We start from the raw sequence: 24,752 nt of genomic DNA on the forward strand, positions 1-24,752 counted from the left end.
GAATCAAGTTGTCTGATGCTAAGAGCACTTTAAAATCTTTCTAAATATACATGTCCACTGTTTGCTTGAGGGACTTCTCTGATGCTTATGCATAGATATTCTTTTTCAGCATGTTGGAGGCAGTATTTTATACTTCTAAAGGGTAATGAAGAGGCAATAAGAAGAGTGAGGGCTTTTCCTGCCCTTTTAAAAGGTATCGTTTTCTATCACTTGTATCCACTGTTCCCTAACCATCACCCGATACCTAAATGTGTGTACATGCATATTTGAAAGAATTACCCATCTTTCACTGAGTCAATACACAGCCAACTCTTGATTATCTATAAGTGACATTTACTACTAGCAAATTTCACATTAATCATTCTTTTTTGACATAGCTCACATTCGCTGTTTTACATCCCTTGCAGACTACAGCCTCTCAAGACCAACTTCTAATGCAAGTGTCATTTGTGTTTTCTGACCCTCACTAGGAATGTGCAAGGCAACTGAGTGAGCACATTCAGTTAGGGCTTCGGGAAAGAGCCTCAAGTACAGAATGGGGGCAGCTACAACTCTGAGCATAAAGAAGGACAAATTTCAAGTTCCTCCTGAAATAGCTCTTGCAATATACTTGGTTTCATTAAGTTTGTGATTTAAATTGTGACTGCAAAACTCAAAACCTGAGGCATAGCCACTATTTTATATAGATAATGGAGAGTTGGTTGTAATTATGTTGTTTCTTTATGACTTTATTAGCCCTTTCACATAAAAAGAAACTCACAAGAAAACATATGATAAAGAGATTAAAAAAGACTACCATATGACATCTAAAAGCATTTATTTTATGCAAAAAACTTAAATATGATTGTGTGTACACAGAGTGCACACATTACCTATGCTGAACAAAGCCAAGAAACAATATACTGATGCAACAGTTGTCTTCTAAAATAAACATGAAAACTGAGCCCAGACAGGCAGACAAAAGCAAAATACTTATTTCCCAACAGCACAATGCTGAAGATTGACAGCAATCCTAAACACCTCCAACTTCCTTACAAAGCTGCCAAAGTCCAACTATTTAAAAAAATTGACTTTTTCTTTACATCAATAATAAAAATCTGGTGACAAACATTATAAAACCAAATGCTGGGCAGTCTTTACTCCTTTAAAATTCCAAATATTCCAACATAATCACAGGAGTAAAAACCATTTTAAAGTGATATGCTTTATGAAACAAACAACAATATGTACATTTATTGCAAATTATATTAAGCTAAAATGGAGGGGAAATCAAAATATGAAGTGATATGAAATCAATAATAATTTTATTTTCTCACTCTGATAAAAATCAGAAAGCAACATTTATAAAATTGCCACCACATCACTTTTCATAGCAGGGAACTGAAATCTGTACATCTCATTTTTGCAGAAAAGTAGGCAGGCAGAAGGAATTATACATAAAAGTTTCCAAAAGGAAAAACAAAGAAATATTTAATCTGATCTCTTCTAAAAAATTAATTCAGTAGACTTTTATTTATTTTTTTCTGTGTAACATGGGAATTCCTGGCTCTAAAATTGATGAATTTTCAGTGTCAGTGTAAGGACATCCTGTTACTTTCTTTAAAATAAAAACTGCAGCATGGAAATTAATGGTGTATTATGCCTTTGAACTCCAGATATGCAGGAACTGGAACCAAGTGTTAAGCAATTTGCTTAATTATTGACTTTTCGTAAGAAAAGTCTAGGGGGGAGGGTAGAATAGAGTTGCTTTTAGCTTCTCTCTCAAGAGTTTCTGCTGTACATTTCCATCAAAGGACTTGTGGTCATGTAAAAGGAAGTAATAGTTTCTTTCAGTTTTCAAGGCAGAAAGTGTGTTCTGAAGTTAACTTCATTTTCTGTTCAGGGACATTTGAATCCAAGTTTTTGCAGAAGCTGGAGCCTGCTTCTGTTTGGCTTTCATTTTCTCCCTTTGCAAATGAGTTTTCTTTTTACCTTGGGGAGGGAAGTAGAAGAAAGAAAAGTTAGAAAAGATGTAAACACACCATACCAGAATTATTTCATTTCTATAGTTATTATCTAAAAATCTCAAAATTATTTTCCCATTTTTCACCTGAGACCTTGTTTTAAGGAATCTTTCTCTAAACTATATAAACACACACAGACAAAAAAAGAAATACAAATCTTGGGCCCCAAATAGAACTTGTAACTCAGAAACTCCGGGAACCAGTTATCTGTGTTTTAACAAGCCCTCCATGTGATTTTTTTTTTTTTTTAAAGATTTTATTTATTTATTTGAGAGAGAGAGAGAGAGCACATGAGAGGGGGAGGGCCAGAGGGAGAAGCAGACTCCCCGCTGAGCAGGGAGCCCGATGCGGGACTCGATCCTGGGACTCCAGGATCATGACCTGAGCCGAAGGCAGTCGCTTAACCAACTGAGCCACCCAGGCGCCCCCTCCATGTGATTTTGAAGCATATACAAGTTTGCAAGCCAGTGGCCTGGACCAAGTCATAATGCATAGTTTCTTCTACAAATAAAAAGGTATTGGAAAAAAAGAATAATGGAGGGAGTATACAAGTTATATTAATTGTATTTTCTGAAAATTATCAAGGACACTACTACCAATCCATTGATGTTAGTATGATGGTAATGTTATAAGTTCATAACTTCTATAAGCCATATTTGAGACTTAGACATAAATATTTTCTCTTTTTGCTTAATGTAATATACATCACTGTTTTTAAACTATTATTCATTATATACTCACTCTTCAAGTATGGAAATGGCTATAAGATATTGATACAATTTATAAAAAATTGAAATAACATGTCTACCTTGAACATAAAAAAAAAAAACAAACCAATGAAGAAGTTTTTATTTTCAACCATTAGGTGCTGCTACCCAATGGCAGATTTGCTTACAATAATAAAACAATAAAAGCTACTCACTTGAAATAACTGTAATTTGTCATTAGTATTACTTCAAAATAGTATTACAAAAAAAAGTTACTGGGCATTTATTTATAAGCAGCAAAAGAAGTTCTGGCTTCCAAACTGGGTAAACACATACATCTTATTTTTTTTTTTTCAAATATTTTATTTTATTTGAGATAGAGCATGGGGGGGTGATAGCGGCAGGCAGAAGGAGAAGCAGACTCCCTGTTGAGCATGGAGACTGATGTGGGGCTTGATCCCAGGACCCTGGGACCATGACCTGAGGCAAAGTCAGACACTCAACCAACAGCCACCCAGGGGCCCCAAACACCTACATTTTAGTATCCAAAAAAAAAACCAAACCCAAAAAACAAAAAAAACCAAGGAGAAAAATTTAGCTTAATTCTGTTAAAGAGGTTAGAGGAATCAAATCCCCACTGGTCCCATTTCCCTAGTAAAGAGAGAGAGTCTGATTTTTGGAAGCATGAGCATGGGGGATATGGTCTCTCTTCTCTCACCTAACTCCTCTTTGGGAGGAGGAAGAACCCATCTAATTTAAATAGGTGAGGGGCGAGGGGTGGGAGGAACTAAGCATGCTGGGCTTGTCCTCTCCTGGATTTGTTTTCTTTTGCCTCCAAAAGGGCATTCAGGTCAGCCTGTGGTGGTTCAATTTAGAGGCAAGGCATTAGTAGCCACCTGGCCTGTCAATTTCCACATCTTTCATCAGCCATATCAGTATTAAAACTGGGTCTCCTTCGCAACAATTCCAAACTTGGGAGAAAGATAAGGGAGTTGTTTACTTGTATTCCACTACATGTACATTTTATTAAGATGACAATGCTTAGGGCGCCTGGGTGGCTCAGTTGGTTAAACGACTGCCTTCGGCTCAGGTCATGATCCTGGAGTCCTGGGATCGAGTCCCACATCGGGCTCCCTGCTCAGCAGGGAGTCTGCTTCTCCCTCTGACCCTCCCCCCTCTCATGCTCTATCTCATTCTCTCTCTCAAATAAATAAATAAAATCTTTAAAAAAAAAAAAAGATGACAATGCTTAAAAAACAAGCTAAGTGATTAAGATTCTTACGGAGACTTAATTTGTTATAATATATAAAAAAGATTTAATAATGTGATATCGAAGAATCCCCTAGAAGCTGCCTGCTTCAACTTCAGGAAGCTTCCCTATACCAGCTCTGAGTCCTCAGTATCTTCCTGGCTGCTCTCACAGACTTTTAAATGATCCAGATCACTGGAAGAATTTCATGGACTTGATTCCACGTCCCAAAGTGAACTGTCATCACATCCAAGCACCTGGTTTCTAAGAAATGTCATACTATTTTGATAAAAATTCACCTGTTACTGAAAAAGTATTCATATCAAAGTAATACATGGTTGCATAATACATGAGGATACATACTTAGGGATTACTATGATTTTAAGATGTGAACCCAGGCAGTGACAGGAAACTTTCTCAATATACAAATGAGTACAGGAAGTAGGAAATTCTTTGCTTAAAAAAAAAAAAAATTCCAAGATTCTTGAACACTTCCACACTAAGCATGCTAAGCAAAACATATTCATCCAAAGATGGGAAAACTATAGTCTGTTTTCCTATAGGTAATTTCTTTATATTTAGTTTCCCCAGAAGTCCCAAATTTAAGGACTGTTTCTCCCCTGGTGTTTCCTGGTAGTCTCTTCCTTGTGGAAGCATTTAGCCTTAAAAGTGTAAGCAAAACATACCGAAGAATCAGCAGACCTATAAAAATACATTTTCAATGCAAAATGTTTGGAATTGTTTGCCATCTCAAAAACACAAAGGAAAAACAAGTAAACTAAATAATTGAAATGATGATCTACCCTTTACCCAAAACTCAGAAAGTCAACATTAATTGTCCAGTTGTCAGATACTGTTTCCTGACCATAATACACAAATGGCTAATTATTATAAATGTATAGGGTAAATTCCAGGAATTTTCTCAAAAGAAGTAACAATTTCAAATATAGCCCAAAATACAGACAGGAACATTTACTGGAATGAACGTGCGCGCGTGCACGCACGCACACATACACACAAATAGCTGAGGGAGTAATACATTTACTGGAAAAATCCAAGGGGATCTAAAAATTTTATAGTTAAGTTTACAAGTTAAAATGCTCAGCATCAACTCTCAGATTAAGAAGTAAAATCTAGGGGCGCCTGGGTGGCTCAGTTGTTAAGGGTCTGCCTTTGGCTCGGGTCATGATTCCAGGGTCCTGGGATCAAGCCCTGCATCAGGCTCCGCAGGAAGCCTGCTTCTCCCTTTCCCACTCCCCCTGCTGTGTTCCTGCTCTCACTGTGTCTCTCTCTGTCAAATAAATAAAATCTTAAAAAAAAAAAGGTAAAATCTATGCCAGTAAATTTTTGTACATATTATCTATGTTTTGGATAAAGTATCCATCCTTGAATTAGTAAATAAATTCTACAAGCAGGAATCATACTAAAAATTATTATTTACCTAATGCTCTCAGTAAGAGGACCTGGTAAGAGGAATTCTAGAGGGTTAGGACCTGCCACACATTGTAAGTGCTGATTGTAGCATTAGAATAGCTCTAGAGGCTACCATTTATCAAGAGTCCTACCTAATAGTGCTGAAGGATTAAACAAGGTAGCAGAGACTGTGGTTGGCATATACTAGGGTCCCCAAAATGGTTTTCATTAATAAAATATAATCACACAATGATCACAATACAAATATCAAACAGTAAGATTGGGCGAGTTTTCTAGAGATGGTACTAGCACAAGGTGTAGACTGGCGATCAAATGGCATACATGAAGTAAAGAAGATTAGGGTAATGTCATGGGGAGAGGGTCTTTTCGGATTTGGAAACCTGGGACCAGAGCAGGAACGGATCATCTGGCAAGTGAGAAATTAAGCAAGTGAAAGGCATGAAGAATAATGCAAGGTTAAGGAAGAGACTGAAGTGGCATCTGAAGTTAGAGAGCAGGGCCATAGAGAAGCACTAGGGTACTTAATTATCAAAGTCTTGCATTCCAGCTTCAAGTCCAGGGGCCAACTACTTTAGTGCAGCTATTCAGATCTCACTCCACAATGCAAGGCCTCTAGGCGAGGCTTTGGAGGCTCTGAGTCTCCAGGGCAATAAGCAAGCTGACCATCACCCTGGGGTCATCCTTCTCACAGATTTAGTGTTTGATGGCTCTCATGTTTGGCAATCCTATTTCTTCTTTTAGTAATTAGCTGGTTGAAATTTTAATGACAACCTTAACAGGATGATTCAAGGTGTTGGATTAGCTCTATATTGAGAACTGTAATCATGTGGCTTTAATCTCTATATGATCCTCACCAGGTCTCAGGAAAATATAGGTGGGATATCAAATCAATCACAGGTAATACTTGTAGTTAATGGAAGTATGCTTATTTTTATTTATTTTTAAGTAAACTCTATGCCCAACATGGGGCTTGAACTCACGACCCCGAGATCAAGAGTGGCATGCTCTACCAACTGAGCCAGCCAGGTGCCCCAATGAGAAGTAGGTTTAGAATCTTGTAGGAAGGTGGAAGCTACAGTCCCACTATGAAATAAAAATAAAGCCGGTAACTTCAGGATTTTGACCATTTAACATTTCTCCTTAAGTTGAAATAGTTAAAATATCAGCCAAATCACAAATAAGGAACTTTTGGTGTGTCTATTACATCGTTTGGTAGTAACTACACATTATCTTTTACATCATTACACAGTATCTTTTACATCTTAAGAGGAAAAACAAATAGAGTTCTGAATGTTCACAGTTTAAAAATGTTTCAGGGGCGCCTGGGTGGCTCAGACGGTTAAGCGTCTGCCTTTGGCTCGGGTCATGATCTCAGGGTCCTGGGATCGAGCCCCGCATCGGGCTCCCTGCTCAGTGGGGAGCCTGCTTCTCCCTCTGTCTTTACCTGCTGCTTCCTCTGCTTGTGCTCTCTCTCTGTCAAAAATAAATTAAAAAAATTAAAAAAAAAAAAAGTTTCAAAATACTGCATAAATTACAGGAGGAAACACCACACTGAGGTGCTTACTAAAGGACTCTCCTGGATTCCAAGTCTTGCTCTGCGTGGCACTGGCCAGGTGCCTGGAGACAGTCTGTTCAGGTCTCCTGACCTCTAACATAGGGTTGTACTTAATTCATGTTGACTTTTGGCAAGACAAATATATGTTTAACAACCTTTCCCTATTATTACTATTATTTCTATTAATAAATATGCCAAGCCACCCCAAATATCTTCCGCACATTATTCTACCTAATTTTCATCAGTCTGACAATGTTCTTGGCATGAGGTGCTTCGTTTACTTCAAGTGTGCCACCTTCAAGAATCTCTGATCTATTGCTTGGTTTATTCCTCTCTGACGATAACATGCAGGGGCTTTTGTTTGCATGTACTGTGAAAGAGGTTAAAAAGAGGACTATAGTTGGTCTGTTTGGCTTAACCTGTGGTTATTTTTAAAAAAAAAATTTTTTTTTTTTAAGATTTTATTTATTTATTTGACAGAGAGAGACACAGCGAGAGAGGGAACACAAGCAGGGGGAGCGGGAGAGGGAGAAGCAGGCTCCCCGCTGAGCAGGGAGCCCGATGCGGGGCTCGATCCCAGGACTCTGGGATCATGACCTGAGCCGAAGGCAGACGCTTAACGACTGAGCCACCCAGGCACCCCTTAACCTGTGGTTATTTTAAACAGGTGTTTCTTTGTTGTTGTTTTTTTTAGATTTTATTTTTATTGGTTTTTTTTTTTAAGATTTTATTTTTATTTGAGAGACAGAGAGAAAGAAAAAGGCAGAGGGAAAGGGGGAAGCAGACTCCCCACTGAGCAGGGAGACCCATGAGGGCTCGATCCAGGGTCAGATGCTTAACCGGCTGAGCCACCCAGGTGCCCCAACCTGTGGTTATTTTAAATAAAATAGCTTTAGGGGCGCCTGGCTGGCTCAGTTGGAAGAGCATGCGACTCTTGATCTCAGGGTCTTGAGTTCGAGCCCCACAATGGCTGCAGAGATTACTTAAATAAACTTAAAAATAACTAACTAAATAAACTAGCTTTTTACATAAGACTTATAAAAATCAACAATGCAAATGTACTCCATTATGGAAACTATTACACATACGAACTATATATTTAAGATATACAAGAAAATAAAAAATACAAGTATTTTCAAAGTCTCTGTTATACCAGTTTTGTGCGCATGTGTAGTGCCTTAGAATTAAGACTTAATTTTAGGGGTGCCTGGGTGGCTCAGTTGTTAAGCGTCTGCCTTCGGCTCAGGTCATGATCCCAGGGTCCTGGGATCGAGCCCCGCATCGGGCTCCTGCTCAGCGGGAAGCCTGCTCCTCCCTCTCCTGCTCCCCCTGCTTGTGTTCCCTCTCTCGCTGTCTCTCTGTCAAATAAATAAATATTAAAGAAAAAAAAAAAGACTAATTTTACCTTAAAATACAATATAGCATGGCAGTTACAAACTCTGGAGGGACACTGCTTGGGTTTAATCCTGGCCCCACTATATAAGCAGAGACCAAAAGCTACATGGGGCCCCTATACCTGGGTTTCCTCCTCTTTGTAAGCTGGGAATAATGGTAGAACTTACCACAAAGAGGTGTTTTGAGGATTTAATAGGTTAACAAAGAGCTTAAAATTGAGCCTGGCTCATAATCAGTACTATATTAGTATTAGAGATCATTATTCCTATGTAGCATTTTTTTTGTTGTAGTAAAATTTGTATGACCTAACATTTACCATTTTAACCATTTTTAAGTACATGGTAGCATTAAGTACATTCACAATGTTGTACAATCAAGGCCATTCATTTCTAGAATGTTTTCATCTTCCCCAAATGAAACTCTGTACACCCACTAAACACTAAAGCCTACTCCCTCTTCGTCCTGGTAACCACCATTCCACTTTCAGTCTATACGAATGTAATGGCTCTAGGTGCCTCATCTAAATGGAATCATACGGTATTTGTCCTTTGGGGTATGGCTCATTTCACTTAGCATAATGTCCTTAAGGTCCATCCATGTTGTAGCATGTGTCGGAATTTCATTCTGTTTTATGTAGTAATTACCAAAAAAGTCCTATACTTTTACTGTTATCAACTAATGCGAAAGTTTTCTGGTTTCTTCTGGAGTTGACAAGCTAGGGAAATAAACTCTTGGAGGGCAAGAACCTTTTTACTTTGGATACATTTGTATTGCCAACACCCAGCATGATGCCTAGCACTCTTTATCAGTTGAGTATTCGTTAAAAGAACGAACGACAAGTACTAGGAGCAATACCGGTGTGCCTACAAGGCATTCAGTTCTATGCAAGAGGGGATCATGAGCAGTAGTCTGTGGAGTAAGTGAGCTTTCACTCAACAGTTCCTCAGGATTCCAAGCTTAAGTCATAATGCCAGAATGTAAAGGCAGAGTTGTATATTAGGTTTCAGGAAAAGATAAAAGGAAGCTTGGGAGAAAGTTTCAGAATGTACTTCTATATTTTGTTAAATTAGTAGCAGACAGTTCAATCACAAGTTTCTGAAACATGTGTGCAAAATATTTGATCTATTCTACACAGTTAACACAGTACAGAGTTGTCAAGAACATCTAATTTAACCACCTAGCTTCACTGAGAATATAAAACCATCACAGAACTCTGTTTTGGCTAACACACTGCCCCCCTGTGACCTAACAGCCGGCATACTTGAGACTTCTAAGGTGTTTTTCACTCAAGACATTTTTAGATTTTCAAGAAGGCTCAATGCTATTCTTAACCAGTCTCTGGCACCGAAGCCGCTTCTGTTGGTTTGATGATGTTGGGGCACATGGTGCAGCAAAAGCAGAGCAGGGGGCTTTACCAGGCGCTAATCAGAGACAAGGTCTGGTGGCTCAAGTGGCCTGTGTGTGATGATCAGTACTAATGGAACACCTAGAATAGAATTTTAGAAACCCTTCAGAAAATTCTGGCCATCTCGAAGGAAAGTGTTCAACTTTTGTGTAACTGAAAAGTGTATTAAGGGGTAGAGACTCTAGAATTCAAAACAATGGCTACAACAATGACTGAGCATTTATTCTGTGAAAGGCACTTGGTTAAGTGCTTTATATTTATTGATCCATTTAATTCTTAGGACAGTCCTTTGAAGAAGGTATTATTATGCTGTCTTACCGAAGACAAAGAGGGGGCTGAGGTTAAATATGATCCAGATCTAGATCTGAGGAGAAAAATAATGAATTTGCCCCCAATAGCTTTCATTATTACACTTACTACACATAAAACTAGAAGTGAGTAGGAGAAACACCCATTACTTAGATCAGGTTTGGGCCTGAATCTGCTCCCATGAGATGTCGTAAAAGGTAGCTTGAGACACTTAAAATATAAGAAGATTTAACATGAATGGTAATTTTAAAAATGTACTTGTTAACACAAGGCAACACTATACTTTATAAAAATACTGAAGCACGATGGTAGGATCATCCTGAGATGATCAAAACCGTCTCTTTCCTACAAGGAATTCAGATGCTTACAGTCTAATTCAAGGGGAGATGAGTTAGGTACAGACATACAAAGAAAAAAGAAGGGGGTAGGGCTAAATTCTAACTGTAGGCCAGGTCTCAAAGGAGCCAACTTCTAGATCTCCAGCTGGAACACCACCACTACAGGGTAGAGAAGCTGAAGTCCCAGCCCAAGAATGATCAAAGACGAGCAGCTTTGAGGTGGTTTCACTGGAGAGTGGGGGGAAGAGGTAAGTTGTTGACTTATATTAAAATTAACTAACAGGAGGAATTCAAGAGCAGGATATACCTGTTTGTGTGTCATGACTTGAGACACCCTGCCCCTTTTAAAGATTTTATTTATTTACTGACAGAGAGCAAGAGCGCACAAGCAGGGGGAGCAGCAGAGGGAGAGGGAGAAGCAGACTCCCCACTGAGCAGGGAGCCCGATGCGGGGCTCGATCCCAGGATCCTGGGATCATGACCTGAGCCGAAGGCAGATTCTTAACTGACTGAGCCACCCAGGCGCCCCATTCTGAGACCTTTTTACCCAAAAGGTAACCCTTTAAATTAAGTAAAGCCCATGTAACCATGTGAAGGATACCAAGCAAAATTTAATACTGTCCTTGCTAGTAAGCAGAAATACAAAACATGATATCCTAATTAAAAATTAACCAAAAGAAACAAGATCACTCTTCAAATTGGCGTCCTGGAGGTTATGAGATCAAAACAAACGCCATTATAACCTACTCATGAAAACCAAGGGCAGTTTTCAGTCCCAAATGCCTAGGTGTTTGGGGGTGACTGGCACATACTAAGAATAAAACAAAATGTCTAAGTTCACAGTCCAGAAAGAAAGGTGTCCATTACCTTTGTAAGTCAATCTGTCTTTCTGCTGGTGCTGCCTTTTTGGCTCCATCTTGCAGTTTGGGCGCTTTGGCGTTACCTGCTTCCAGACCCCCAGGGCTTTCCTGACTGACCGCAGCTCTCTTTCTTCCCTTGCCCAGAGGTTTGTTTATGTCATCAGTTTTGGTTGCATTGCCCTGAGATTCAGACTTGGGTCGGCGCCCTCTCCTGGGTTTTGAAGGGGCAGGTGGTCCTGATTCGTCTACTTTCTCATCTGTTTTTTGTTGGATGTTCTCTGCACCAGCTGCTGCTACACTTCTTTTCTTTCCTCGGTCACTGCTGATGTTGCCCTGGGTAGTCTGATCAGAATTGATCTCCTAAAAGAGCACAAAACAATTCTATAAACATAAATTCCTTATATATCAATGATCTGTACTGGAAAGAAGCATTTTGAAAGTATTTTCGAGGAGCTGGAATTCCAAGTCTTCTAATGAACTCCTTGAGGGTAAGGACCTGAGAGCAGGGCCTGCCATGGGGCTTGGCATATATAATCTGCCATAAATGCTTATTAAAATGCACAGGTGGTATAGAGAAAATCTACTCAGTTTTGCTTTCACACTCATTCAAAATGAAAAGGTCCTTTTAATCGATGGTATGCTCTAAATTTATCACTTTTTAAAAAAGGGGAGCATGCTTGCATAATTGAATATGCTCTTTATCTATGATGCTCCTTTGACTATAATAATTTCTGTAATTCTATGACATAAGGTTCTTCAATTTCTCACTCCCTTCATACATTCTAATTTTTGTCACTTTTTGCTGCAATCATTAACCGTCTACTTCTTTTCTGAACATTTTTTTCTTTTAGTTTACCAAATATATGTGTTAAGTCATCTAAAATGTTCAAATAAAATCCCATTTTAATATGCCATATAATGGACTTTAATAGTTTTTAGAGTCGAAAGTGACCTTATACAGAGGATATTTAGGAGTCATAATTTTAGCTGATAAAATTCAAATTGATTAAAGGAAGACAAAGGAGCACTATCATTGTCCAAAAAATCAGTTAATCTTTTCAATTAACTAATTTTCATTTCCCCCAGAAAACCTTTTCAGAATGACTGGGTAAAAAATATTTATAAATCTTTCATGATTCAAGAAAATTTACTTAAATGAAAACTCATGAAAATAGTAATTTAAGTGAAAAAATTCACAAATCAGTGTTCCACCTTGCTGGGTAGCAATGTCAAGTGTTCCACTTTTTCAAGGAAGCAATATGGAAATATCTAAAATCTGCAATACATTTTACTCTTTGACTCAGCAATCCCACTACTAGAAAGTAAGCCCATAGAAATAAAAAATCACCAGTAAATGTTTGATGCACATTTAATTTTTAATGCAACATTGTTTGTAGTGGCAAAAAAGGGGAAGGGAAATATTTATGTATATACACAGGTGAAAAAATGTAAGACAAGAAAAAAATTAATACAGATTACTTTTTTTTTTAAGGTTTTATTTATTTGACAGAGAGAGACACAGCAAGAGCAGGAACATAAGCAGGGGGAGTGGGAGAGGGAGAAGCAGGCTTCCCGCTGAGCAGGGAGCCCGATGCGGGGCTCGATCCCAGGACCCTGGGATCACGACCTGAGTCAAAGGCAGACGCTTAACGACTGAGCCACTCAGGCGCCCCGATACAGATTACTTTTTAAAAGGAACAAAGGCTGCAATAAAAATCATGCACATGACTGTATTTACACACTTATGAATATTATGTACATGTGCATATGTTTAAAGAACTCATTAAAAGACAAATGAGGGGCGCCTGGGTGGCTCAGTCGTTAAGCGTCTGCCTTCGGCTCAGGTCATGATCCCAGGGTCCTGGGATCGAGCCCCGCATCGGGCTCCCTGCTCCGTGGGAAGCCTGCTTCTCCCTCTCCCAGTCCCCCCTGCTTGTGTTCCCCCTCTCGCTGTGTCTCTCTCTGTCAAATAAATAAATAAAATCTTAAAAAAAAAAAAAAAGACAAATGAAAGAGGAAACCCATTAGTCAGCCACAGGTATGAAGAAAAAGAAGACTCCTTCAGGCCAACACTGGTAACATTGCCTGCCTGAATCCATGGGATATGTCTTGCTTCTTTTAACCACCTCCCTTACTCATCCTTCATATTACAGTTTGATTTCCCTCACAGAGTAAATAAGAGGAGAGAATGTCCTGATTTTTTTTTTTTTAAGAGATGGGGAGGGGCAGTAGAAAAGGGAGAGAGAGAATCTTAAGCAGGTTCCACACCCAGCACAGAGCCTGATGTGGGGCTCAACAGCACAACCCCAAGATCTTGACCTGTGCTGAAATCAAGCTGGACACTTAACTGACTGAGCCACTCAGGCGCCCCAAGAATGTCCTGATTTGTAAACACCCATATCTGATTTGCTGGATAATTTTTATACACATAATAAACTGGTTTATGCATTAATCTCTTCGAAAAATTGGTTAGCAAGAAATATTCTCTTCGATCTTTATCTTCTTTTAGTATACCAACAAGATAGTTTTTTGAGCCTAGCAGACTTTGGAAAGAAATGACAACTTATGGGAGACCTGACTGGGAAGTGATTAAGTTTTGTCAAAATACAACCCCTGTGTGTTCAAGGCTATAGCGAATTTGTTAAAACATTCTTTGGAGGGGCGCCTGGGTGGCTCAGTCAGTTAAGCGTCTGCCTTTGGCTCAGGTCATGATCCCACGGTCCCGGCTCATTGGGGAGCCTGCTTCTCCCTCTGCCCCTCACCCTGCTCGTGCTTGCTCTTTCTCTCAAATAAATGAACGGAATCTTTAAGGAAAAAAAAAAAAAACGAAACATTCTTAAAAAAAATTCTTTGGAAGTGTGAAAAAGTTAAAATAAGGGTTTGGAACACTATTATAGATTAATCGTAAAGTAACATTTTGGCTTCTCAAAAATTACAATTTAAATATCACATTTATCTTTTCTATTATTAAAGTATAATTGACATATAACATCAATTTATATCTTACATAGAATTTTATATCACAGGCTAGAAAAGTTATAGATAGTTGTTTGTGCCAGAAAAAACTTTTTATCCCTGTACCACCTCTTCCTACACATTTAAGTACGTTTAAATGAATGTCTGTGGCAATATGCATTTTTGTATGTAAATTTGTTTACATCAAAACTGTTTAATTCTATACAAGAACCCCACAATATTCAAGTCTATTGTTTTCCGAATTTCAAGAGTTTTGACAGTGAGAGGCTCCCTGCTATCTGAATCTACTGACATACTGAACTTCAGATAACAAATAGCAAGAGGCTGAATAGTAAGAGACTGATCTAAAAATGTATCATCATCTATTCAGTTTGAATTCAGATAATGAGTTTGCATAGTTCAGCTATTGTGGAATAACTGTACAGTCTTGTATTTTATGTATCCGAGGGCGATTCCTAAAACATTTGATGAATACTATAAATATATGGTGGGCAATAAAAAGATAAATATGTTGAGAATATGATTCTGTAGGAAAAGAAGTAATAGTTATTTCCATACCATTGCTACTGAGTAAGTTACCGGTCTCATTCTATAGTTTAATGAAGCTCAGGGACACACAGCCAATGAGTGGCAGAGCCAGGATTCAGACTCAGGTCTGATTCTTACCAATGTTTCTCTCCTGCCACAAAATTGTTAAAATTGGGTGCCATAATTATAAGGTCAACAATAAAGAATGTAGCCGTTAAACAGAAACTCAAATACATTTTAAAAGGTTAACTCATAAATTTAACTTTTAAAAAATATAACCAAAAAAACAGTGTATATATCTCTTATAGGAGTCAATAAATTTGAAAGTAAGATCTCAAAAACTCTCAATTCCTAGTCTTTCAAGTTTTGGGAGTAGTAGTGTGGGAGAAGGACACTACTATAGGAGGCTACATCAACTCTTGAAATGGGTGGATGTAGGCAGTGGAAGCATGGTAAGTATAGTGAGAGGTGGTACACACAAATGTAGAATATGTAGTATATATTAACTTGTCAAGTGGGGGTTTCTTAACATCTACCATGAAACTGTAATAATCTCTGGGAGAATTCCATTTGTTAAATTTTAAAAATTTACCTTATTCTTTACCGGGTCAATATTCTTTACAGGTGTGACAGAAATAATCCTCACAGGGTTCTCTTCATTTTCACTAACTCCAGTTTCTACTGCCTCTGAACCCTGTTCCCTGTTGAAGAAAAATAAACCGAAGCTTCTTTATTTCACCACATGGACAGATAGCCTACCCTTTCACTAACCAATAAGGAAACAGAAGCTTAGGCTAGTTTCGAAGCCCAGCCAATTGAAGCAACATTAGCAAGATTCAGATCTTCTGTGGTTATAAGACCACTGCTGTATTATATCATGTTACTGATTCCCTTTAACCTTACTAATGTAAGACACAAATGACTGCCTAAAACTGCCAGACAGAAAGATTAGCTGTCTAGAAACAAAATCATACAACTATTTTAAGACTTTCTCTTAGGGGTAGGAAACCCTAAAACAAAGTAAAAATACAGTGATAGATGTATTATAGATAGTGTATAGTACAGTTGTCTCTAGTCTATGTGTGTGTGTGTGTGGGGGGGTTTTTTTAAGATTTTATTTTTAAGTAATCTCTACGCCCAACATGGGGCTCGAACTCAAAACCCCGAGGATCAAGAGTCGCATGCTCCTCTGACTGAGCCAGCCAGGTGCCCCTCCAGTCTGTGTTCTTAATGCTCTGCAAGGGAGGGGGCTGGAAGAAGAGGCCACAGGGGAGATGTTTGAGACTCACCATTTCTGTAAACCACAGATATTCCATGTTAATTTATTTTATATTTTGGAGTTCTACTGCTAACAATGTGTTTAAAACAACACAAATTGAGTTTATACTTAAAATTTCATGAGTAAGAATAAAATCTTTAAAAGCGTCAAATTCTAGTGTTGATAAGAGTAGGGTTAGGTGGAAATTTTTATGCAGTGGCTAACATGGTAAAGACATGTTAAAATAAACATGGAATATTCTTATAAGTAGAAATGTTCATCTTAACTCATGCTATATTAATTTGAGTTAAACATTAAAAAGCACATAAATTCAATTTAAGAGTTCTATATTCATAGTTTTCCTAAGTGTTCATTTTTCTTATATAAACATTTCCATGAAAATTAGTTATAATATATTAGATATTCTTAAATTTGGGGCGCCTGGGTGGCTCAGTCGGTTAAGCATCTGCCTTCGGCTCAGGTCATGATTCTGGGGATCGAGTCCCACATTGGGTTCCCTGCTCAGTGTGGAGTCTGCTTCTTCCTCTACCCTTCCCCCCTTGAGATCTCTCTCTCACACTTGTCTCTCTCTCTCTCTCTCAAATAAAATCTTAAGAAAAAAAAAAAAAAACTCTTAAATTTGTTCCATTTACTTTTTTACATACTTAGAATGTTATATGGGTTCAAAATATAATTGTGCACTCTTAATTTCCATCATTAATTTTACTAAAACTCAGTGCTATTATTTTATGCCAAAATGTTTCCTAAAGTCTATGTTTGTGATCTAGTGCTTTAGGTAAAAATTAAAAGATGAACCAAGTAGTGAGTGATAGTAACAAAAACAAATGTAGAAAAAAAATTGCCTTGATCGATTTCCAGTTGAAGGGTTCAGCTCTGAATTTACATTAATATTGCTTCCAGTCTCAGCTCCAGTGCTTCTAACATACGGTTTCCTTCCCGTTGCTGATAAAGGCTTGTTTACTGCACCTAGTACTCCAGCAGGTTTTGGCTAAAAATTACATATGCATATTATTTTATACCTTACTGTAAGGAATTCACATAAATTTAGACACATGTAAAAGATACTGTTTAGCCTAAGCCAAGGAATTGTTACTTTAGAAAGTTAAATTCTAAACTTATTAGAAATGATAATTTTGCAAAATTGGGTTTGCCTGAATACAATTACAAGTCACAAGTTATTACCTCTACTTAAAAATAACTAGGCAGTATTTATTTCTTATTGGTCAATCAAAATAAAAAGTGCCCCTGAAACACACAGCAAAAATACATAAGATATAATAAAATGTCTTATAAACTATTAAATGTATATAATAGTTTAGACACTGTTTTTATCAAAAATTAAATTTCTTTTGCTCTTTCAGAAGGTGTCATGTTACTTTTACGGAATATAAATTATCTAGCTCATTAATACTTTATTTCTTTTTTAAAATCTTCATATCTAAATTTATTATACCATTTTTCAAGAAAATCTGCTTTGTGTATTATGAGTAACGTGAAGCCTACTAGTACTGATGAGAACACATGGTCGTAATTCAAGAGTTGCTTATGGTAGAAAAAAGCGTGAGTGAACAAATGCTTTAGATGCTACAATCCACAATATGGTCCTTAAGAATCAGGAACTATAAAATCCATGGGGCTTTTAAAAGTTATTTCTAAGTACATCAGAAGTAATGTACACATGAGATAAAGATTTCCAAATTATCTAGTACACAATACCTTTCCTGTTAACAGAAGTACTCTAGTCTCTTCTGAAATGTAACTTTTGTCATTACAGAAATCCTACAAAACAAACAAACAAACAAACAAGTGAACATGTGTATTTTTATTGTCCAAATAAGACTTTTCAGGCACTGTGCCTTATGATAACAATTACATTTGGGCCAGGATACATATTAATTCCTCAAATAAAGCATATTTAATGAACCATGTCATTAAGTCTAGCTTTAACTCAATGGCACATAAGACTTGGCAAATATCAGAGTTCAATTACTTAAATCACATTTTAAATAAAACACATTCCTATTTTTTTCATATAATTCAGGGCAAATAGTCTCCAGATTATTCTCCACTCTACTGTAAAATTTACTTCATCTGGGATCCCAAAGCATCCAAAATGGTACAGTACATTTATTAAGCACTTAATATTCACTAAAATAACTTCACCCTTGATCTCAAGAAAATTACCCTCATTGAAAAAAAAAATTGTCAGTTTAATTAAAAATATTGTTTTTAGAACCATAAGAAGACTGTCCAAATCAAATTTACATTTGGCATGTAAATACACTGCCAAAATATAATTAAGTGAATTATAATGTTCTTTGGCAGCAGTGATGTTTACTAGTTAATAAATGAATTAAACCTAATGTGGACACTGATGGTACTTTCTTGAAAGTTTTATCTATATGAAACTTAAGAATCCTTTGATGCTTCTGTTAAATATCCGGGAATAGCACACATATAAAATAAACCACAATGGTGTCACATAACTAAAGTGATTCACTATGACCAAGAAGTTTTATTAATTTTTTAAGTGATCTCACTTATGTTCTTCTATAAAATACTCTAAGGGAGGGTATTACCCTGAATATTCTGAAGCATATCTTAAGGTTTGAAAATGTATAAAAACTTTTAAATGATGTATTTTTTCCAATTAAAAATACTTAGGACTCTGGGGGCACCTGGCTGGCTCAGTTGGTAGAGCATGTGATTCTTGACCCCAGAGTCCTGAGTTCAAGCCCCACATTGGGTGTGGAGCCTATTTAATTAAAAAAAAAAAAAAAAATTAGGATTCTGTTTTTGAAACAAAGCACAGGAAGGTTAAACTTCCAAATACTTCCTTAAAGCAGTAAATAAGTAGAAAACTTTTTTCTAAAAAAAGTTTTTAAATTCTGATTAGTTGGAAAAACAAAGAGCTTTAGTTAGCTGGAAAATTTACTTAGATGGAAAACTTAATTTGCTGATAGCACAACAAATGATGTATTATTACTACCATTTACTGAATGCTTATTATGTGACAAACTCTTATAAAATTATAGACAAGTATTAATAATTGCTCATAGGTATTATCACCTGCATTTTAGAGAGACAGAAATTGAGGCTTAGAAGAGTTAACTTGCCTGAAGTCCCTGAACTTAGAAGCTGCTTAGAATACATCATTCGCCGAGACCCAATTCTGTTAATTCTAACATTTTATTTCATTTATATTTATATTTCCACTGTACCAAACATTTTATTTCTTGCCTGATAAAATACAGTGTTTTAATAAAGTGAGATTTAAGCAATTTAAGAAATCTGAAAACTCCTCTTAAATACTAGAAATATCCAGAAGGAATAGCTCACGCAAGAATATCACCATAAAGCTTGATTTGCATTCTCCTACTCTGTAAGGTGAGAATGATATTTGTTCAGGGCTTTGGAAGACAATCTCCCATTCCTTGATATAAATACAAAGAGCTATTTCTTACTCTGTAGTCAAGACAATCCACTATTTGCCACTAGGGTTGATGGTAACTGAAATTTAAATTAGTTTAGTGTGGTGGAACAATGAAGAGAAAAAAATTACCTTTTCAGGTTGTGTAAAAAATTTCAGTGGAAGGACTGGATCCTTTGGTGAATCTGCATTGCACAAAGCACTTTTACTATTTATAACACACAGAGCCACATCACATACTGTATAAAGTTTCTAGGGAGGAAAGAGAGAAAGATCATATATAACTTTCAGTAGCACAAAATAACCTCAAGTACCAATTCTACCCAATGTATAAAATGAAATGAAAAGAGGGATATGTGGATATTATTTATTCCTTGAACATTTCACATTTGTGTTTGCATTTCTTCTTATGTAGCCTCCTGGTAAAAACAAAAAACAAACAAAATAACCCTTTACCTAATTAACATGAATGCCAAGTATGCATTAAAAACAAATAAACCAAACCAAATCAAGGGAAACATACAAAAAGGAATATCTACTTGTCTGTGACTTATTAAAGATTTGTAAGACAGCAGAGTAGTAAATTTTATTAGTTCTTATCCCCCTGCTCTGTAGAAGTTTTAATGTCCTTTTCAGGGTAATAAACATTCCTCCAATAATAGAATTCAATTATAATAAAATACAATAAAACTGACCATAAATATGTATTTTTATGAACATTCTGTAATCTAATTTATTATGTAACAGGAAAAACAAGTGGGACAAGGACTGTAATATTTTTTCCTGCAATTATCTTAATATACGCTGGCCTAACACATATCTTACTTCATTTGTCTTGGATTCATCTGGAGACTGGGCATCTTTTGTTAACTTGATGTTCTCTGCCATCTTCTTCATAAAGGCATGGCTATTGTTTTCATTCTTTGTCATTAAAACTTCAAGCATGAACCATAGGCACCTAAATGATAAACATATTCGCCTATTAAAAGAGACTAAAAGTAGGTGCTTTGCTTAATGGATTAGACATCTTATTGGGAAGGTCTGTTGTCTGGATATAACAAAGTAAGAGTGAAATATAAACTAAACCATAAAATATTAAAAATGAAAACATAGCTGTATAATACAAGGAAGTCTGACAGTTTCACGAGGCATGTAAAGATTCATTCTGTAGGTATTCAATAGACATTTAGATGATGTGACACGTATCACTGCCCAGCAATGATGAGGAAACCAGCAGGCAGCAGTCTTTCTTCTTTTGACTATTTGCAAACTATGCAGGTCTAGTATTTGCATGGAATTCTGCTGTGACATGACTCCAAATTGCATGTGCACAGTAACCGGTCATTCAGCTAAGCAGTCACAACTCAAACTATTTTTGCTTTTCCACTTATACTGTATACTCATTTAATACATAAAGTATCTGAAGGGAATACCTGAATTTCTAAAGTAAAAGTGAATCCCAAATCAGGATGAACATTAGAATCCTTGAGGAACCTAAATCAACAAATCTAGGGTAAGGCCTGTTTGTAGTAAGTTCCCAGGATGATTCTCAGGCAGCCATGGGACTTAACTGATTTACTGCATCAATAGGGGAGAAATAATTTGATGATAATGTATGCGTACTTCTTTGCCTATATTCTATGTGAATGTTTGAGGGACTACTGTAAGGGGGAAATTTAGCACTAGGTTAATGGAGTTCATTTTTAGTAGACCTATTTTAAAAGAACTATTAAAGTGAGTCCTTCAGGCTGAAATAAAAGGACACCAGACTGTAACTTAAAATCATAAGAAGAAATAAAGAACACTAGCAAATAGTAAAGGGTAACCACATAATATAAAAGCCAGCATTACTGTACTTTCAATTTTAACTATTTTTACATAAAGACTTTAAAGGCAAATGCATAATAATTACATCTATGTAAATGGAAATAATGTAAAAAGATATAATTTCTATCACAATATCAATACTAAAGGGAGAGGGGTAGAGCTGTATAGGACAAAGTGTTTGTATACTATTGAAACTAAGCTGCTATTATTCAGTCTACGTTGTTACGAGTATTAGTTGTAATCTCTAAGAAAATAACTAAAAATACACAGAAAAGGGAATCAAAAAGGTTCACTACAAAAAACAAGTAAATACAAAAAATGAAGGAAATTAAGTAACAACATATATAAGACAGAGAAAACAAATAGCTGTATGGCAGAAATAACTCTTCACCGGTAATTACTTCAAATGAAAATAGATTAAAAGCCCCCAATTAAAAGGCAGAGATGAGAGTGGGAAAAGAGGAGAGGGAAAAAAAAAAAAAAAAGATCCACCTATGTCTGTCTACAAGAGATTCACTTTGGTGTAAAACCACAAAGCATCTTAAAGTAAAAGATATATTTCATGCAAATGATAACCAAAGAGGGCTGGTAGCTATTTTATGATCAGACAAAATAGATTTAAGGTAAAAAAAAGACTGTAAGAGACCCAGAAGTACTACACTGATACAAGGTTCAGTTCAGCAAGAAGATACTACTATCATAAAGCCATACAAACCTAACAGAGCCCCAAAATTACATGAAGCAAAAATTGACAGAATTGAAGAGAAACAGAGGATTCTGCAGTAATAATCAGAAATTTCAATACCTTATTTTCTTTTTTTTTTTTTAAAGATGTAGGTATTTATTTCAGAGACAGAAAGACAGAAAGCGTGAGAGTAAGCACAAATGGGGGGAGGGGCAAAGGGAGAGATCTTCAAGCAGACTCCCCGCTGAGCGTGGAGCCTGATGCAGGGATCGATCCCACAACCCTGAGATGATGACCTGGGCCAAAACCAAGAGTTGGACGCTTAACCAACTGAGCCACCCAGGCACCCCTTCAATACCTTATTTTCAGTAATGGATAGAAAAGCCAGACAGAAGATCAGTAAGAAACCGAGAACTTGGTCTGATTCAAGATGGTGATGTAGTAAGACCCCAAGCTCACCTTCTCTCAGGAATATGCCACATCTACAGCTACATATGGAACCAATTTCCTCTTAAAAAACCTAAAAGCTGACTGAGTGATGACTACACATTAGGCAAACAAGAAAAAAAAAACACATCAAAGTTTGTAGGAGAGGCTGGGACACAATCTCACCATGAACCCCACCCCAGGTGCTGTGACCCACAACTAGGAGGAAACTCAAAATACCTGGAGCTTTTTCCTGAGGAGTGAAAGGTTCAAACCCCACACTGGTCACCCCAACTTCTAAGACAGGAACTTCAGAGATGAATCCCCGAAATGTCCCACAGTGGGACCCACAAGTCTAGCAATCTGAGAAATGCCTCTTAAAGGGTTTGTGTGCTGGAACTGACCTGCCCCAGGGCCCAGCTCAGAAGCAGCTTAAATTTAGTGAAAAACGTTAACCTGCTTATTAAAACCTTCACCTGAGGGGCAGGCATCTAATTCAACTTACACATCTAGGAGCCTGCTGGAACACTCTCCAGGGATGGAGACTGCGGAGTGCCATCTTTGCATTCTCCCTTTGCTGTGCTCCAGAGGACGAGTAGCTCCCAGAAGGGAACCTTTACACATGTCTGGTGCCCTGATTTTTGTGGGTGCTGCCCAGAGGGACATCTCTTGAACACCTGGCTCTGGAGAACAGAGGAGCTTGTGTTTCTGGTCACATGGGAATGTAATAATCACCTAGAAAGGAATTCAGAACCCTCCCTGGTGCCCCAGTTTTTGTGACTGCCGCCAAGGGACACTTCTACATCACCTGACACTGGTGGCCAGTGGGGCGTATGTTCCTGGATCCCAAAGGACTGTAACCAATGCGCAAAGAATGCCTAAAGAGCTACCAGCTACCACCCCTCCCGGGCACAGCAAGAGGCAATTGACCCAGGACCCTGGTTTTTCTGTCAAGTAGGCCTATTAGCTAATCATCATAACTGTGGCCTGAGGGCAGGTTTCTAATTAAAACATTCATTTAGAGGCTGACTGAAATCCTTCCCAGAGACCTCGGAGGGCAGGTGCTGTCTTCATGCTCACCCTCTGCCGTGCTCCAGAGCGCCAGTTCTCCTGGAAGGGAGCTTTGAGTCCAGTGCCTGATGCTCAGGGGGGACCCCTTAATCACCTGGCTGTGGTGGCTGGAGGGGCTTGCATTCCAGGGTCCCAAGGGACTGTGGTAATCAGAGGGACAGTTGTTGGCAGGCTACCACCCTCAGGGCACTGCACAAACAGCGGACTGAGGCATCCCTTCAGTTTTTCCTGTCAATAGGCCACTTCGTCCTTGAGCTTTGGACTAAGGGCAGGACTTAGGTTTGCCACGCATTTAGTGGCCTGTGGTGCTTCCTCAAGGAACAAAGGCATAGATGCCATCTTGGTGCTCTCAGTCTTTCTCCAGCTTGTTGGTGTCTCCCAGAAAGGAGCTCATATACTCATTTGGAACCCCAGTTTTTGTGAATGCCACCTAGCGGACATCCCTCAGGATGCCTGGCTCTGGTGGTCAGTGAGGTTTCTGCTCCTGGCCCCTCAGGATTGTATATATCTGCATACTTTTAAAAGCAGCTGCCTGAAGGTTTGGTTTCCAGTCAGTCTGAATCTAGGTGCAGAGATCCTCCATTAGAGGACACTGACAGCTCTTGGCACATCCTTAACTACTGGGAGCTATTAAAAATATAACAGGTTGCTTGGATAAACTCAAAGTTTTGAGAGATGACCAAGAGCTGGGTAATGCTGAATGAAAAGGTTCAACTCCTCCCCAAGGTCACTCCTTCAAGACTGGAAAAGATGGTGTTTCATCTCCTGTACAGAAACCAATTCAGAGGGTCAAGCAAAAGGAAGAAACAGAAGAATATGTTCCAAATGAAAGAATAAGATAACACCTCATAAAAAAGCCTTAATGAAAGGAAGATAAGTAAATTTATTAAGAGTTCAAAGTAATGGTCATAAAATGCTCACCAAACTGGGGAGGAGACTGGATGAACAGAGTGAGAACTTCAACAGGGATGAAATTTAACAAAGTACCAAACAGAAATCACAGAGCTGAAGAATAATGGAACTGAAAATTTCAACACAATAAAGGGGTTCAAAAGCAGACTAGATATGAAACAGAAAATAAGGATCAGTCAGCCTCAATAAAAGCAGCAAAAAGAAAAATAATGAAATAAAAAGTGAAAATAGCTTCAGGAAATTAAAGGATATCAAATGGACTAATATTTGAATTGTAGAGCTTCCAGAAGAGGAAAAAAGAAAAGAGGCAGAAATCTTATTTGAAGAAATATGGCTGAAAACTTCCTGAACATAGGGACGGAC

At 37.6% G+C, this 24,752-nt stretch overlaps 1 protein-coding gene across 3 annotated transcripts in view; it reads right to left on the minus strand.

The window, feature by feature from the left end:
* Nucleotides 1-1,708: 1,708 nt before the first annotated feature.
* PDS5A (PDS5 cohesin associated factor A) overlaps nt 1,709-24,752 on the minus strand; it is a 125,871-nt gene continuing 102,827 nt past the window's right edge. For all 3 annotated transcript variants that reach the window (XM_032400225.1, XM_032400222.1, XM_032400224.1), the window contains 7 exons: nt 20,294-20,426; nt 19,601-19,720; nt 17,755-17,817; nt 16,881-17,026; nt 15,352-15,460; nt 11,263-11,615; nt 1,709-1,971 (listed from right to left, as the gene is read on the minus strand). In XM_032400225.1, the coding sequence (XP_032256116.1) occupies nt 1,968-1,971; nt 11,263-11,615; nt 15,352-15,460; nt 16,881-17,026; nt 17,755-17,817; nt 19,601-19,720; nt 20,294-20,426 (928 nt within the window). In that variant the 3' untranslated portion in view covers nt 1,709-1,967. The remainder of the gene's footprint in view (nt 1,972-11,262; nt 11,616-15,351; nt 15,461-16,880; nt 17,027-17,754; nt 17,818-19,600; nt 19,721-20,293; nt 20,427-24,752) is intronic.

This window comes from Phoca vitulina, unplaced genomic scaffold (genome assembly GCF_004348235.1).
Source record: "Phoca vitulina isolate PV1807 unplaced genomic scaffold, GSC_HSeal_1.0 scaffold3, whole genome shotgun sequence".
Classification (NCBI taxonomy): Eukaryota; Metazoa; Chordata; class Mammalia; order Carnivora; family Phocidae; genus Phoca; species Phoca vitulina.